This window comes from Erythrolamprus reginae, chromosome 2 (assembly GCF_031021105.1).
Source record: "Erythrolamprus reginae isolate rEryReg1 chromosome 2, rEryReg1.hap1, whole genome shotgun sequence".
NCBI classification, from domain to species: domain Eukaryota; kingdom Metazoa; phylum Chordata; class Lepidosauria; order Squamata; family Dipsadidae; genus Erythrolamprus; species Erythrolamprus reginae.
Window position 1 is genome coordinate 158,817,014 of NC_091951.1, and position 13,545 is coordinate 158,830,558.

A 13,545-nucleotide genomic window follows, 5' to 3' on the forward strand; every position below is an offset into this window, starting at 1 on the left:
ATTTCACAGAGAACCATGTGGACCTATTCATCATCTTAGTACCATATATCAGAATGAGGTGGGGGATTAAGCTTTACCTGTGCTGAAATTATGGGAGCTGTTGGGCAGGCTAATGCTTTAACTGCACAAAAGAGTGACATCTGTTTCTCTTCCCTTACAGGTATTCAGCTGTTAATGAAGTCAACAAAATACATGAGAATCAAGCCAGGGTGTTTATAATATTCATCACTAAGCTGTCACGAATCGAAGGAGGAAATTGCTACATAGGGTTTCATGGAGGTAGGTTGGCTTATGTGCAAGAATACAGAAAAAGGCTGGAAGTCTGTTTAAAAGGGCTGCTATGGCATCAGGATTTCTTCCTGCTTCCTCTCACAAATGGTCCTAGCAATATGATTTACAGATGAAAAATATATTATGTCATTTCTGTGCAAGGAAAACTTTGCAATTTTTCTTGTATATCATTCCTAAATACAGCTATTTTATTTTTCACATGTGTTAGAAAATATTTTGAGCAGTTTTATAAAAAAATATTTTCATATTCATTATGCTATTCCCTTTTGAGATGAATACATTTATGCAAATGCAAGAAACAAGAAATCTTAAAGGAAAATCAATTTAAATTAATTTTTAATTGCCAAAAGGCTATCAAAAAAAGTCAAAGGAAATAATACATACAAAAAAAAGGAAGTGTAAGTAAATACGTATATATATATGTATACTAATAATAATAGCAACAACAACTTCTAATGTTGGAGCATTTTCTACTGCGGCTTGATTTCCTGGCTCCAATCCTTCCCCACAGGGAGGCGGAACCGACTAGGTGGTTCCGCCCCAGATGCCTGATGGACCCAGAGGGCTTTCAGAGGGCGCTTGGGGTTTTACCAGAGCCACTTGTTGACAGCTCGGCAGAGTCTCTTGCCGTGGCCTGGAATAGGGCTGACGGAGGCTCTTGACTGAATTGGAACTAGACCCCAGAGGGGCTTTTGGTTTACCCGGGAGCTCCAGGAGTTGAAACGCAAGAAGAGATGTCTAGAGAAGCGATGGAGGAAGAGTAAATCCGATTCCGACCGAACACTTGTAAGAGCTCACATTAAGACTTACAAAGTGGTGCTCAAGGCGGCAAGATGCGCTTATCATGCTGCTTTGATTGCATCAGCGGAATCTCACCCAGCCGCTCTGTTTAGGATGACCCGCTCCCTTCTGAACCAGGGGGAAGTTGGGGAGCCCTTGCAGAGCAGTGCCGAGGAGTTTAACTTGTTTTTAGTTGATAAAGTCGCTTGGATCCGGGCGGACCTCGACTCCGATTGGATAGCAGTGTCGGCTGACAACGAGTCAGTCGAGGTGACTGGGGCCCGTCCTTGTCCATCTGTCTGGGAGGAGTTTGACTTGGTGACACCTGATGAAGTGAACAAGGCCATTGGAGCTGTGAGTTCCGCCACCTGCTTACTGGATCCGTGTCCCTCTTGGTTGGTTTCGGCCAGCCGAGATGTGACGCAGAGCTGGGTCCAGGAGATTGTCAACGCTTCTTTGGGGAGGGGGTCCTTCCCAGCTCCCTACAAGAAGGCACTTGTGCGCCCCCTCCTCAAGAAGCCTTCCCTGGACCCAGCCGTGTTTAATAACTACCGTCCAGTCTCCAACCTTCCCTTTATGGGGAAGGTTGTTGAGAAGGTGGTGGCGCTCCAACTCCAGCGGTCCTTGGAAGAAGCCGATTATCTAGGCCCTCAACAGTCTGGATTCAGGCCCGGCTACAGCACGGAAACTGCTTTGGTCGCGTTGATGGATGATCTCTGGCGGGCCCGGGACAGGGGCTTGTCCTCTGTCCTGGTGTTTCTTGACCTCTCAGCGGCTTTCGATACCATCGACCATGGTATCCTTCTGCACCGAATAGAGGGGTTGGGAGTGGGAGGCACTGTTCTTCAGTGGTTCTCCTCATACCTCTCCAGTCGGTTGCAGTCAGTGTTAGTGGGGGGTTAGAGGCCGACCTCTAGGTCTCTCCCTTGTGGGGTGCCTCAGGGGTCGGTCCTCTCCCCCCTGCTATTTAATATCTACATGAAACCACTGGGTGAGATCATCCAAGGGCATGGGGTGAGGTATCATCAATACGCCGATGATACCCAGCTATACATCTCCACCCCATGTCCACTCAACAAAGCAGTGGAAGTGATGTGCCGGTGCCTGGAGGCTGTTGGAGCCTGGATGGGTGTCAACAAACTCCAACTCAACCCAGACAAGACGGACAATTCCATCTGTCCATCCATTACCCTGGGGGGAGAACTATTGACCCCCTCAGACAGGGTCCGCAACTTGGGTGTCCTACTCGATCCACAGCTGACATTGGAACATCATCTTTCGGCTGTGGTGAGGAGGGCGTTTGCCCAGGTTCACCTGGTGCACCAGTTGCGGCCCTATTTGGACAGGGAGTCATTGCTCACAGTCACTCATGCTCTCATCACCACCAGGTTCGATTACTGCAATGCTCTCTACATGGGACTACCTTTGAAAAGTTTTCAGAAACTTCAGATCGTGCAGAATGCGGCCGCGAGAGCCATCGTGGGGCTTCCTAGATTCGCCCACGTTTCTGCAACACCCCGCGGCCTGCACTGGCTGCCGATCAGTTTCCGGTCACAATTCAAAGTGTTGGTAATGACCTTTAAAGCCCTACATGGCATTGGGCCAGAATACATCTGGAACCGCCTTCTACCACACGAATCCCAGCGGCCGATAAGGTCCCACAGAGTTGGCCTCCTCCGGGTCCCATCGACCAAACAATGTCGTTTGGCGGGCCCCAGGGGAAGAGCCTTCTCTGTGGCGGCCCCGGCCCTCTGGAATCAACTCCCCCCAGAGATTAGAACGGCCCCCACCCTCGTTGTCTTTTGCAAATTACTCAAGACCCACCTTTGTCGCCAAGCATGGGGGAGTTAGGATATTCCTTCCCCTAGGCCATTACAAGTTATGTATGGTATGTTTGTGTGTGTGTATGTTTGGTTTTTATAATAAGGGTTTTTAGTTGTTTTATTAAATTGGATTTTTACATGTTGTTTTTTAACATTGTTGTTAGCTGCCCCGTGTCTGCGGAGAGGGGCGGCATACAAATCCAATAAATAATAAAATAATAATAATAATGTATTACAGGCAGGACTAGAATTTGTGGTTTCCTGCTTTCTAGCCTCATGTCTTACTAGACCAAACTGGCTCTCTATGTAAAGCATCTCTTAATGGAGAGTTCTTCTACTTTATGTGGCTGTAAATGCAAAAATTATTTTTCTATTTTTTTCCTTAAGAGAAATGCAAATGTATATAGGTAGTTCTCGACTTACAACCACAAATGAGCCCAGAATTTATGTTGCTAAGTGAGAAATTTGTTAAATGAGTTATTTCCATTTTACGACTTTCCTTGCCTCATTTGTTAAGTCAATGACTGCACTTGTTAATGAAATGGTTGTTAAGTGAATCTGGCATCCCCATTGACTTTGCTTGTCAAAACATGGCAAAAGTTGATCACATGACCCTGGGACATTGCAACCATTATAAATACATGCCAGTTACCAAGTATATGAATAAAAATCACATGGCCATGCGGATGTTGCAATGGTTATAACTATGAAATTATTCGTAAGTTATTTTTTTCACTGCTGCTGTAATTTTGGATGGTCACTGAACGAACTGTTGTAAGTCAAGGACTACTTATAATAAAAATAATATAACCCTTCAGACTTTTGTAATATTTTTCCCCCTGACTTCTCCACAATTTGTTCAGAGGCTAACATATTTGTTGGTTTGCCATAATCCTGTCCTTACACCTGCCCCATTCCCTGAGACATATGATTGGCCAAACTGAAAAGAAATATTTAACTTCAATTTTATGTACAATACCCACTAATTAATTTGATGAAGGCCCTTGCTGTTACATGGTAAAAGATACATTATTGTATTATTCTATCCTTCCCTGTGTTAGTTATTTTCCTCAGAAATGATTAATGGAATGCAGTTATTAGCTGTGATATGTCATCTGTTGTTTTTAGGCCTGTGGCAATCTGTGCATATTGATGATCTAAGAACCTCCAAGGATATGATCTCTGATATAACATCCCTCAGAAGCATCACCATTAGCCAGCTGTTTTCTGAAAATACGGGAGAATCTGCAGAGAATCCTGAAAGTAAGAAGTTAAACTACTTATTTATGTAGTGATTAATTCTAACAGTTCGTAGTAATGCCTATCATCGTTTTTAGAGTCAGGCTGCATTTCTATATGAGACTTTCTTTATCGTTGTAGTTGTAGGGATAGAAGAAGAAAAAGAAGAAATAGAAGAGAAAATGGAGGTGGAGGTATCACCAGTATCTGAACCAGAATTATTTGTAAGTCTCAATATGACTCACTAATCCAGTTTAATTGTTTCCCTTTGATCTCAAAGCAAATGATGTTGTTCTTTGTAGCAACTTGGTTTTTTTGTTCAGTGAAATTGATTATAGAAATAACAACACATGTTTCACATATTTGCATCTAGATAATTATGGTTAGCTATCTGTTCTAGCCTTGGGATGATCTATGCATTGCCCTATTAGAGTATCATGCATAATCATCAGATATAATTAGAGAGGGATTCCTATTTGTGATCACTCCATAGGAATCACTATTTGTGATTTTTATGATAGCTCCATTATTCTACTGTTTCAGAAGATTATATAGTTGAGCAATAATATACTGTCAACGCCCCAAAGCCATCATGTGGAGTTAGAGGCTTTGGTCTGCCATATACTGTACACTCTTTCAATTATGCAAAGGTGTTCTTTCATGCCTGTTTTATCTAATAATAGAAGTTTCTGTAGATTGCTGTCTACCTCCCTAGTTCCTAGTGCTGTATTGTTTTAATTTTATTAAGATATTTATCCTGGCAGCAGCTTTTTCTTTCTGGATAACCGGATGATTGTTTCTCCCTCTGCTCCTAAGGTGAATCCAGAAGTGGGCATCTTAAAGCACCAGAGCCTTATCTAGCCCTCAAACTGATTTTTTAATGTTTTTTATTTTGCTGAAGTTGGTAAAAAAAGGCTGACAGAATTTCCTCCTGTTGTACAGGGCGCGTTCCAAAAGTAATGCAATAACTCTGCCATGACCGGTACGCGCCCTGGAAGGCGTCTTCGGGTACCTCTCACACGGTCTTCGTCACGGCTGATTGGATCTCTTCTATGGACAAAAAACGGGGTCCTTTCAGGGCTGCCTTGATCTGAGGGTACAAAAAGAAGACTGCTGGGGCGACATCAGGACTATAGGGGAGGTGGGACAGCATTGCCACCTGGTGTTTGGCCAGGAACTCGCAGACTTGTAGCGTGTTGTGGCAAGGTGTGTTGTCGTGATGGAGTTGCCAGGTAGTGGAGATGTTTTTTCTCATCCTGATGACCCTTTTTCGGAGTCTTTCCAGCACATCCACGTAGTAGACAGCATTAACTGTCTGTCTTTGAGGAACAAACTCCTTATGGACCTCTCCTTTACTGTCGAAAAAGACAGTGAGCATTGTTTTCACTTTTGATTTGCTCATTCTTGCCTTTTTGGGCTTGGGGGACTGGTCGGTGTGCCACTCAGAGCTTTGGCGTTTTGTTTCTGGGTCGTATTCAAAAACCCAGGTTTCATCATCAGTGATGATATTGTCCAAATTATCAGGATCAATTTCTATACGTTCACTTGAAATTTCCAATTCCATTTTTTGTGTGACACGGTCAGCGCGCAGAGGTTTACAATAACTGACGTCCTGCCACTCCCACAGCTTGGAGAGCACTGAGACCGGTTTCGCAGCAAAGCTTAGCGTCCCCCACCTACTCCCAAGTGCTTCGGTCCCACTTCGACCAATAGGAGCGGCGTGGGAAATTGAATTGCATTACTTTTGGAACGCACCCTGCATAGTGGAAAAGAAAAAATAGTGCTTTGTAAAACAATTGTTCTGATCCCAGGTGCATGTGATGAACTGCTGGACTGAGCATAAAACAAATGTCCTGGACACCAAGTGGCCATGTTTCCAAGCTTGGAATAGCCTTTTTATTTCAACTTGAAAAGCCTGTTTTGCACTTATAATTTTTCCATTGATGGATAGCATTTTTCTGACAAGATTGGGTCAACCAATTTTAAATTTGGAAGTATTTCAGATTTTTTGCAGTACTAGTGAAAAAGAAACTTGAGATGTAAGCCCTAGTAAATACACATAGTAAAACAATAAATAAACACCAAAGAAAATCAGATGCTCATTTACATCTCAAGGGATCTGATAGCTATAGAAGGAATTGTTTATATTGTTTTAGGATATACTAATATTTTTTTTCTTATGTGTCTGGAAAGTCTAAGGTTTTGGATACTACTGTTCTTTTGCGGAGTTGTGTTCAAAGTGCTGTTGGCATGTTAAGAGACCAAAAGGAGGATGCCGGTCGTAGCGCTAAGAGAATTGAAATTCTTCTTGGCCTTCTAACTGAGGAAGAAACCTTGAAAGGTATACAATAAAGGAGCATGGGCTTTTGTTAAAGTGAAATATGTTTTAATACAAGTTCCTCTTTCTATATTATATGAATGCTCAGGAAACTGAAGAAAAAGCTGAAATAAATGATCAGTTTCTGTTTTATAATTTTTAGACTGTATTTGCTCTGTCTGTGATGGTGCTTGACTAGACCCCATAGAAAATCAAAAGTTTATGCAGAAGTGTAATTCTCTGATCAAATATAAAAAAAAAAAATAGTGGGGAAACTTTCATTTCCCAAATGTTGTATATATATGTTTTATGTATGTTTTTTTCCTTTGTCTTGTATGTCACATTTGTAAAAAAAAAAAGAAAATTTTTTTTTAAAAAGAAAGAAAATCAAAAGTTAAGAGCTTGCCTCTTTTCTAAAGTTTTTTTGGAAATGTCAAGTAAGAGCATGTGCATGTATGAATGAAGCAGATTGTTGTTAACTTTAATCAATCCACTATAAGTCCATAATCCACAACCTTGTTGAATGTGAATTGGTAGATCAATCATTTTAATTTCCTGGTGTAGGTTGGGAGAATGTGAACGTATAGTAGAGTAGAGAAATCCTGCAAATGGAGAAGGGTTTCTGTCTTATTCACAGCTGTATAATGACTCTTCTTTCTCATTCTTAGTAGTCATTTATAGCATACATTTACCCACATCATCAGTAGTGGTGAGATAAGTGGCATTGCTAAGTAGCTAATAGAAAACAGAAAACGAATAAACTGATATTTCTCACAATGGGTGTGTAGACTGCAAATTCTTCAATAATTGCAAATTAGTGAAGTTAATGCCCAAGTGTGAAAGTCGTGTAGCTTTTCTTAGGGAAGCAAATGTATGATTTTATGTAAGATCATTACGCAAAAAAACAGGAAATGTTAATATCGATTCAAAATATGAATTACCCATCAGTACCTTCTTTCATTTTCTTTGAAATATAATCCTAAAGGTGGATATAAAATTTTTATACAAATAAAAACTTGGCTGTCCTCTTTATTTTCCCCCCAGGCAAGTTCCTGAAAATTACAAAGAGCCGCCTTACTTGCCTTTTAAAGAAACAGGAAGAGAATTCTTTCAGTATGAAAGAGTGGGTGCTCCGGGAGGCCTCCAACCTTAATGCCCTCCAGGAAGGAGGAACATTTAGGTATAATATATAGATAAGGCATTATAGTCGAGTACTAATCAAGTACTCCCTGCAGCCATCTGTTTTTTGTTTGTTTTTCAAAACTGCTTGCTCAGCATAAAAAAAATTGCCTTTAATCCAAATATGGCAGTTTCTGAGAAACTTAGTTTAATTGCAATTTAATTAATGTAGTTGACTAAAGATTTATTGAAGATTAAAAAAACTATATGAAAAAAAATATTTTTTTTCCTCAATAATAAAATATGCATCTGAAACAAAAAGAAATGACGTTTGGATCTGGTTTAGAATGCGAGATGCCATGTTGTGTGCTTTTCCTCTCTTGAATTATGTAGACGCACCCTGTGGAAACGGATCCAGAGTGTGGTGACCCCATTTCTGGCCTACATGCTATCTATTTTGGACAGAGATTATAATCTGGATTTGCTGGCCAAACCAAAAACAGAAGATTGTGTGAAAAACTTATGGTTATTCATCTTCAATGAACTAAAACTTCTATACATCCCTTATGTCATGGGTCAGAGCAGGTAAGGTGTGGGAAGAAAGTGGGGACTAGGTTAAGAAAACACATTTATTGATCACAGTGAGAAGCAAATTGAAATTGAAGTAAATATGAAGGAATAATGTGGTATATAGCTATGTCAGTGATGTGCAATTCTGGTTTAGCTGTTCGTTTTTCAGTGAGCATGGTTTATTAAAAAAAGATTCATGAAAAATTTATTCCAGCTACCACCACTGTTGAACATAGCTAAAATATGGGGTGGGGGTGGGGGTGGGGTTTGGAATCTCTCTAATTACCAACGTTTTGAAGAAAGAGCGAGATAAACAAAGAGAGTTTCAACAGAACAATTTGAAACCAATTTATTTTTTGCTTTGGTATTTCCTTTATTCAATATATAGGAAACACTGTATTAAATACTCGCCCCGAGTCTACGGAGAGGGGCGGCATACAAATACAATAAATAAATAAATAATCATCAATCCATTCAATATTAGTTTTAAAACTTTTTGTGTGTACTAAATTAAAATATAGCTCATCATATCTTGCTTGACTTTTTTTTTTTACATTAATGCATTCAAAATATATTGAAAAAGCATCTGTTCCTATGAAATTTACTTTATCTTCCTTAGCTCTCAAACAAAACTAATTCAGGTGCAGAATGACATGGAAGTGTCTACAGGGGCGGGCAATAAAATGCCTTTCAGCTGGAAGATAAAGGATTATTTGGAAGATATTCGGATTCAGGCACAACATGTCACTAAGAATGAAGGTGAGAATATCGGGGAAATTAAAAAGAGGTCCCTTTGTTTGAAGAACATAGGCAAATTTGGCCAAGATCAACACCTATCATTTGTTTTTTTTTTCTTTAACTTTTTATTAGTTTACCAAAGTATATAATACAAAGGAAGGAAACATGGAAAACTAAGAAGAGAGGGAGGGAAAGAGGGGATATAGTATAACGGAAGGGAAAAAACTATTTCCGATTCTCTTTAGCACAGTTGAAGGTAGCATTATAGCCACAACTTTTTGCTTTTACACAACAGTATATACAAGTCATTTCTATAACAGTAACCCTGTCTAGTTTACAAAAACAGAATGAAAGTTTCATCCCCCCCTCTTGCAAACACAAAATCCAGAAGCAAATTCAAAATAGAGAGAAATTAAATATAATTTTTAAATTGGATAAAAGAATTAGTTTAACCATTTCAATTTCTCTTTGCCCTGGGGGATAATATAGATGCTCATACTTTCAAATCTAGTCCATAATATTTTACAAACTTTGGAATATTATTTAGCATTACTTAAAGCAGTGTTTTTCAACCGGTGTGCCGCGGCACACTAGTGTGCCGCGAGACATGGTCAGGTGTGCCGCGAGGCGGTTCGCCCCCCCCCCTATTGCCCCCCCGCCGCCGCTATTGGCACCCTCCCACGGGAGGCCGGCAAAGGTTGCTTTGAAAGTCGGCCCCCTCGCGCCCATGGCTTCTCGTCGCTTCCCCAAAGCACCGTCGCTTCCCCGAAAGCGCGCTCCTCATCTCCCTGCCAGCCCGCGGGGGGGCGGGGGGGGCGGGGAGGCGCTGGCAGCAGAAGGGAAGGGAGCCGCGGCCGCCCCTGCCTCCCCACGGTGCCTCCGGCCCCCTCGGCCTTTCTGCGCTGCTCCCCGCCCGCCCCCTCTCCTCCTCCGCTGTCTCCTGCCTTTCGGCGTGGCTCCTCCCGCACCCGGAACGCAGGAGACAAAAAATGGCCCAACTCTCGTTCTCTCTCCGTTCTCAGCGGAGGCCAGCGAAGGTAATATTCAATGTCGGGAGCGCGCGGGCGGTTGCGCGCGCTCCCTACCCCCCTGCTAGCCGCTCGGAATATTCAAAATAAGAAAAACCTTCGCCGGTGAAGGATTTTCTTATTTTGAATATTCCGAGCGGCTAGCAGGGGTGTAGGGAGCACGCGCAACTGCCCGCGCGCTCCCGACATTGAATATCACCTTCGCTGGCCTCCGCTGAGAAGAACGGAGAGAGAACGAGAGTGAGTGACAGCAACAGACAGCAAGATAGAGAGAAAGTGAGAAAGAGAGAGAGAGAAAGGGGGGAGAGAAAGAAATAGCAAGAGAGAGAACAAGAGAGAGAAAGAGTGTGAGAAAGAAAACAAGAGAGAGAGAGAAAGCAAGAGAGAGAGAGAAAACAAGAGAGAAAGTGAGAAAAAGAGAGAAAGAGGGAGGGAGAGAGAAAGAGAGAGAGAGAAAGAACAAGAGAGAGAGAAAGAAAATAAGAGAGAACAAGAGAGAGAGAGAGAGAAAATAAGAGAAAAAGAGATAGCAAGAGAGAGAGAAAGCAAGAGAGACAGATAGGGAGAGGAAAGGAGAGAGAGAAATGAGAACAAAAAGGGGAGAAAAAAGGAGAAATGATTGAGGCAGAGAATGAGAGGAGAGAGAAACAAAAGAGAGAGAGAGGGGTGATTCTTGAAGCATATGGTAAAAAGCACCCAAATAATAAGAAATGCCCCCCAGCCCACACCTCTTTTTGAAAAGAATAAAAGAGAAAAAATCCCAGCCCTCAACTGGTTTTGGAAATGGTTCCAGTGTGTATACACACACACACATAAGGGGGGGAGAGAGACAGGGATGGAAAAAGAGGAGAAGTGAGAGGGAAAAGGAATGAGGGAAAAAGGGAGGAAGAGAGAGAAATGACAAACATGAGAGAGAAAAGGGGGAAAGACAGGAGAAGTACCCAGAAATGAGATATAAATTTGAGTAGGGATGATTGATGATTGACTGTATTTATAAGGGGATGTTACATGGGATTGTATATACGAGGGGGTTATGTATGTATGTATGTATGTATGTATGTATGTATGTATGTATTTATTTATTTATTTATTTATTTATTTATTTAATTTGTCATTTTGGTTGATGGTGTGCCCCAGGATTTTGTAAATGTAAAAAATGTGCCGCGGCTCAAAAAAGGTTGAAAATCACTGACTTAAAGAACCGGCAGACATGCGTATACATACATGTTGATTTTATACATACAAAAGTAACTTAAAGCTTTTTATCAGTGCATAAATCATTTAAAAAAAAAATCAATCCTAATTAAATAGGACCTATCATTTGTAAAACTGCTCAAAGTCACCTAAATGTGATTGGGAGAATTAAAAATTTGATACACAATTTATTTAAACGAATGGGAAAAAATTTGGACTGTTAACTATAAACTAACGATGGCAACCTCATATAAGGAAAATCATTATAAAATGTTCTACAGATGGCACTTGCCACCTGCTAGACTTGCAAAAATGTATCCAAACCTATCACCACTATGTTGGAAGTGCAGGGAAAAACCAGGTACATACTACCACATATGGTGGACATGTGAAACCACCCAAAAATATTGGTATAAAATCAAAACTATGCTAGAACAAATTACTTCTCAGATCATCCACGCAAAACCCGAACTATTTTTATTAGGAATCATAAGACAAAACTTTAGTAAAGAAAACAGATATATTATAATTCACATTATTACAGCCGCAAGGATCTTATATGCACAATTCTGGAAACAAGAAAAAAACCCAACCGTTCTATTTGATTAAAATAATGGAATGTGCAGAAATGTCCAAGCTAACAATGGAACTGCAAAACAAGGATGAGACAGATTTCTACAAAGCATGGGACAAATGGTACCTCTGGTTAAAAAAAAGGAATTACTTAAAAATTATCCATCAAGAAAAATATCCAACAAAAACAACTTGAAAAACTAGCAACCTACATGACAAATCATAACATCAAATTGAAAGGACAAACTGTAAACATCGATCGACACGAACTTCAAAATTACAAAGAAAACAAACCCTTAAACCACTGATACATATTGGCACTAAAAATTACATCCAAAACATGGATAAAACTTTAGGGAAATTTACACCAACTATGGGCTCAAATCATAGGCCGCAAACCATGAAAGACCCAGCTTTAACGCTGGCCCTCTTTTCTTACCACTCCCCTTTTGCTCCAATTTCCTATCCCCCTTCCCCTTATATCTCTTTCCCTTCTTCCCCAACCCCCTATCTTTCCTCTTTTCTCTTTTCTTCCTCCCCACCTACATGTACTATATAAGTAAATTATAAATGTTAGAATGTATAGTATATATATCCCTTTTGCCTTTCTGTACCCTGTTTTTAATGTATATATTCAATAAATTTATTTTTTTTAAAAAATTGATAAATTAAAACACAAAAAATCAAGAAAATGGTATTTTTCATACTGAATTTATCTTAAAGAGGACTTCATTTCTGGGGGAGATGCAAAACAATTTAAATCCCATTTTGTTTTCCAGCCCATGGAGAGAAGTTTATAGACATCTTTCAGAAGACACCACTGGGGCAACACTTAGCTTGCTACTCGGAAGAAGAGAAGGCTGTCTTTTTTCATTATTATGCCAGAGACTTTCTTCTCCTGGCAATGGGTGTGACTTCAGAGAGGGAGCTAAATGTGCGTATTTTAATTCTAGATGGGTAGATATGGGAGTCAAAATCTTGTTTCATGGTTCCACAAAACTCTATGTTGCAGTATGTGCCATTCAGTGGGTAGACTTGGCACTTAATTATACCACTTTATGATATGCAGATAAGTGTTTCCCATGTATTAGAATGTCTACTTAAATCCTTATGACATCAGGCGATTGTGAAGAGAATTGCCTTTAAATATGCTGCTGTATATTTTCAGATGCTGCAAGTGGCCCTCCGGTCCTGTGTTGAAGAAATGAAGGCCATCTCTTCCAGTGGAGAAGCAAGAGTGCCTCCCCTTCCTTGGGTCCACCTTGCTTATCATCAGTTTAGGAGTCGTCTGCAGAACTTTTCCCGCATTCTTGCTGTGTATCCTGAAGTGCTTCATATCCTTGAAGAAATAGAAAACAAAGGAACATGCATGTTGCAAAGCCAAATGGTGGGTGTAGTGTTTAACTTGAATAGGAAAACATGACACCTGAGTGTAGGGGGTACTGGGATTCTCTTTATATTCTTAGCCAGGAGAAATTCATTTATCTGCAAAGCAGGAGTTCCAGGAATGTCTTCAGAATGTGCTCCTAATGTTTGTATTTGCTTTGTAATGAGAATACATGGAGGATCTCCCAAGCAGCGTCAAATAATAGCAACTTAAATTTATATGCAACTTTACAGTGCCTGACAGCCTTCTCTAAGTGGTTGTACAGAGTCAGCATATTGCCCCCCCCCCAACAATCTGGGTCCCCATTTTAACTACCCCGCAAGGCTGGAAGACGGAGTCAACTTTGAGCCTGATGAAATTTGAACTGGCAAATTGCAGGCAGCCAGCAAAAGTAACCTGCAGTACTGCATTCTAACCATTGTGCCACCATGCAATGTGGCGGAATTAATAGAATTGTTTTTACTTCCCACTATGCCTGAAGAGAAA

At 40.7% G+C, this 13,545-nt stretch overlaps 1 protein-coding gene across 1 annotated transcript in view; it reads left to right on the forward strand.

Annotated features, from left to right (window-relative positions):
* Nucleotides 1-13,545, forward strand: part of RNF213 (ring finger protein 213) — a 164,764-nt gene that overhangs the window by 91,140 nt on the left and 60,079 nt on the right. Inside the window, 9 exon segments of the mRNA XM_070740206.1 lie at nt 161-279; nt 4,023-4,157; nt 4,275-4,357; nt 6,327-6,474; nt 7,495-7,630; nt 7,963-8,154; nt 8,759-8,898; nt 12,452-12,606; nt 12,841-13,059. Of these exon segments, the coding sequence (XP_070596307.1) occupies nt 161-279; nt 4,023-4,157; nt 4,275-4,357; nt 6,327-6,474; nt 7,495-7,630; nt 7,963-8,154; nt 8,759-8,898; nt 12,452-12,606; nt 12,841-13,059 (1,327 nt within the window).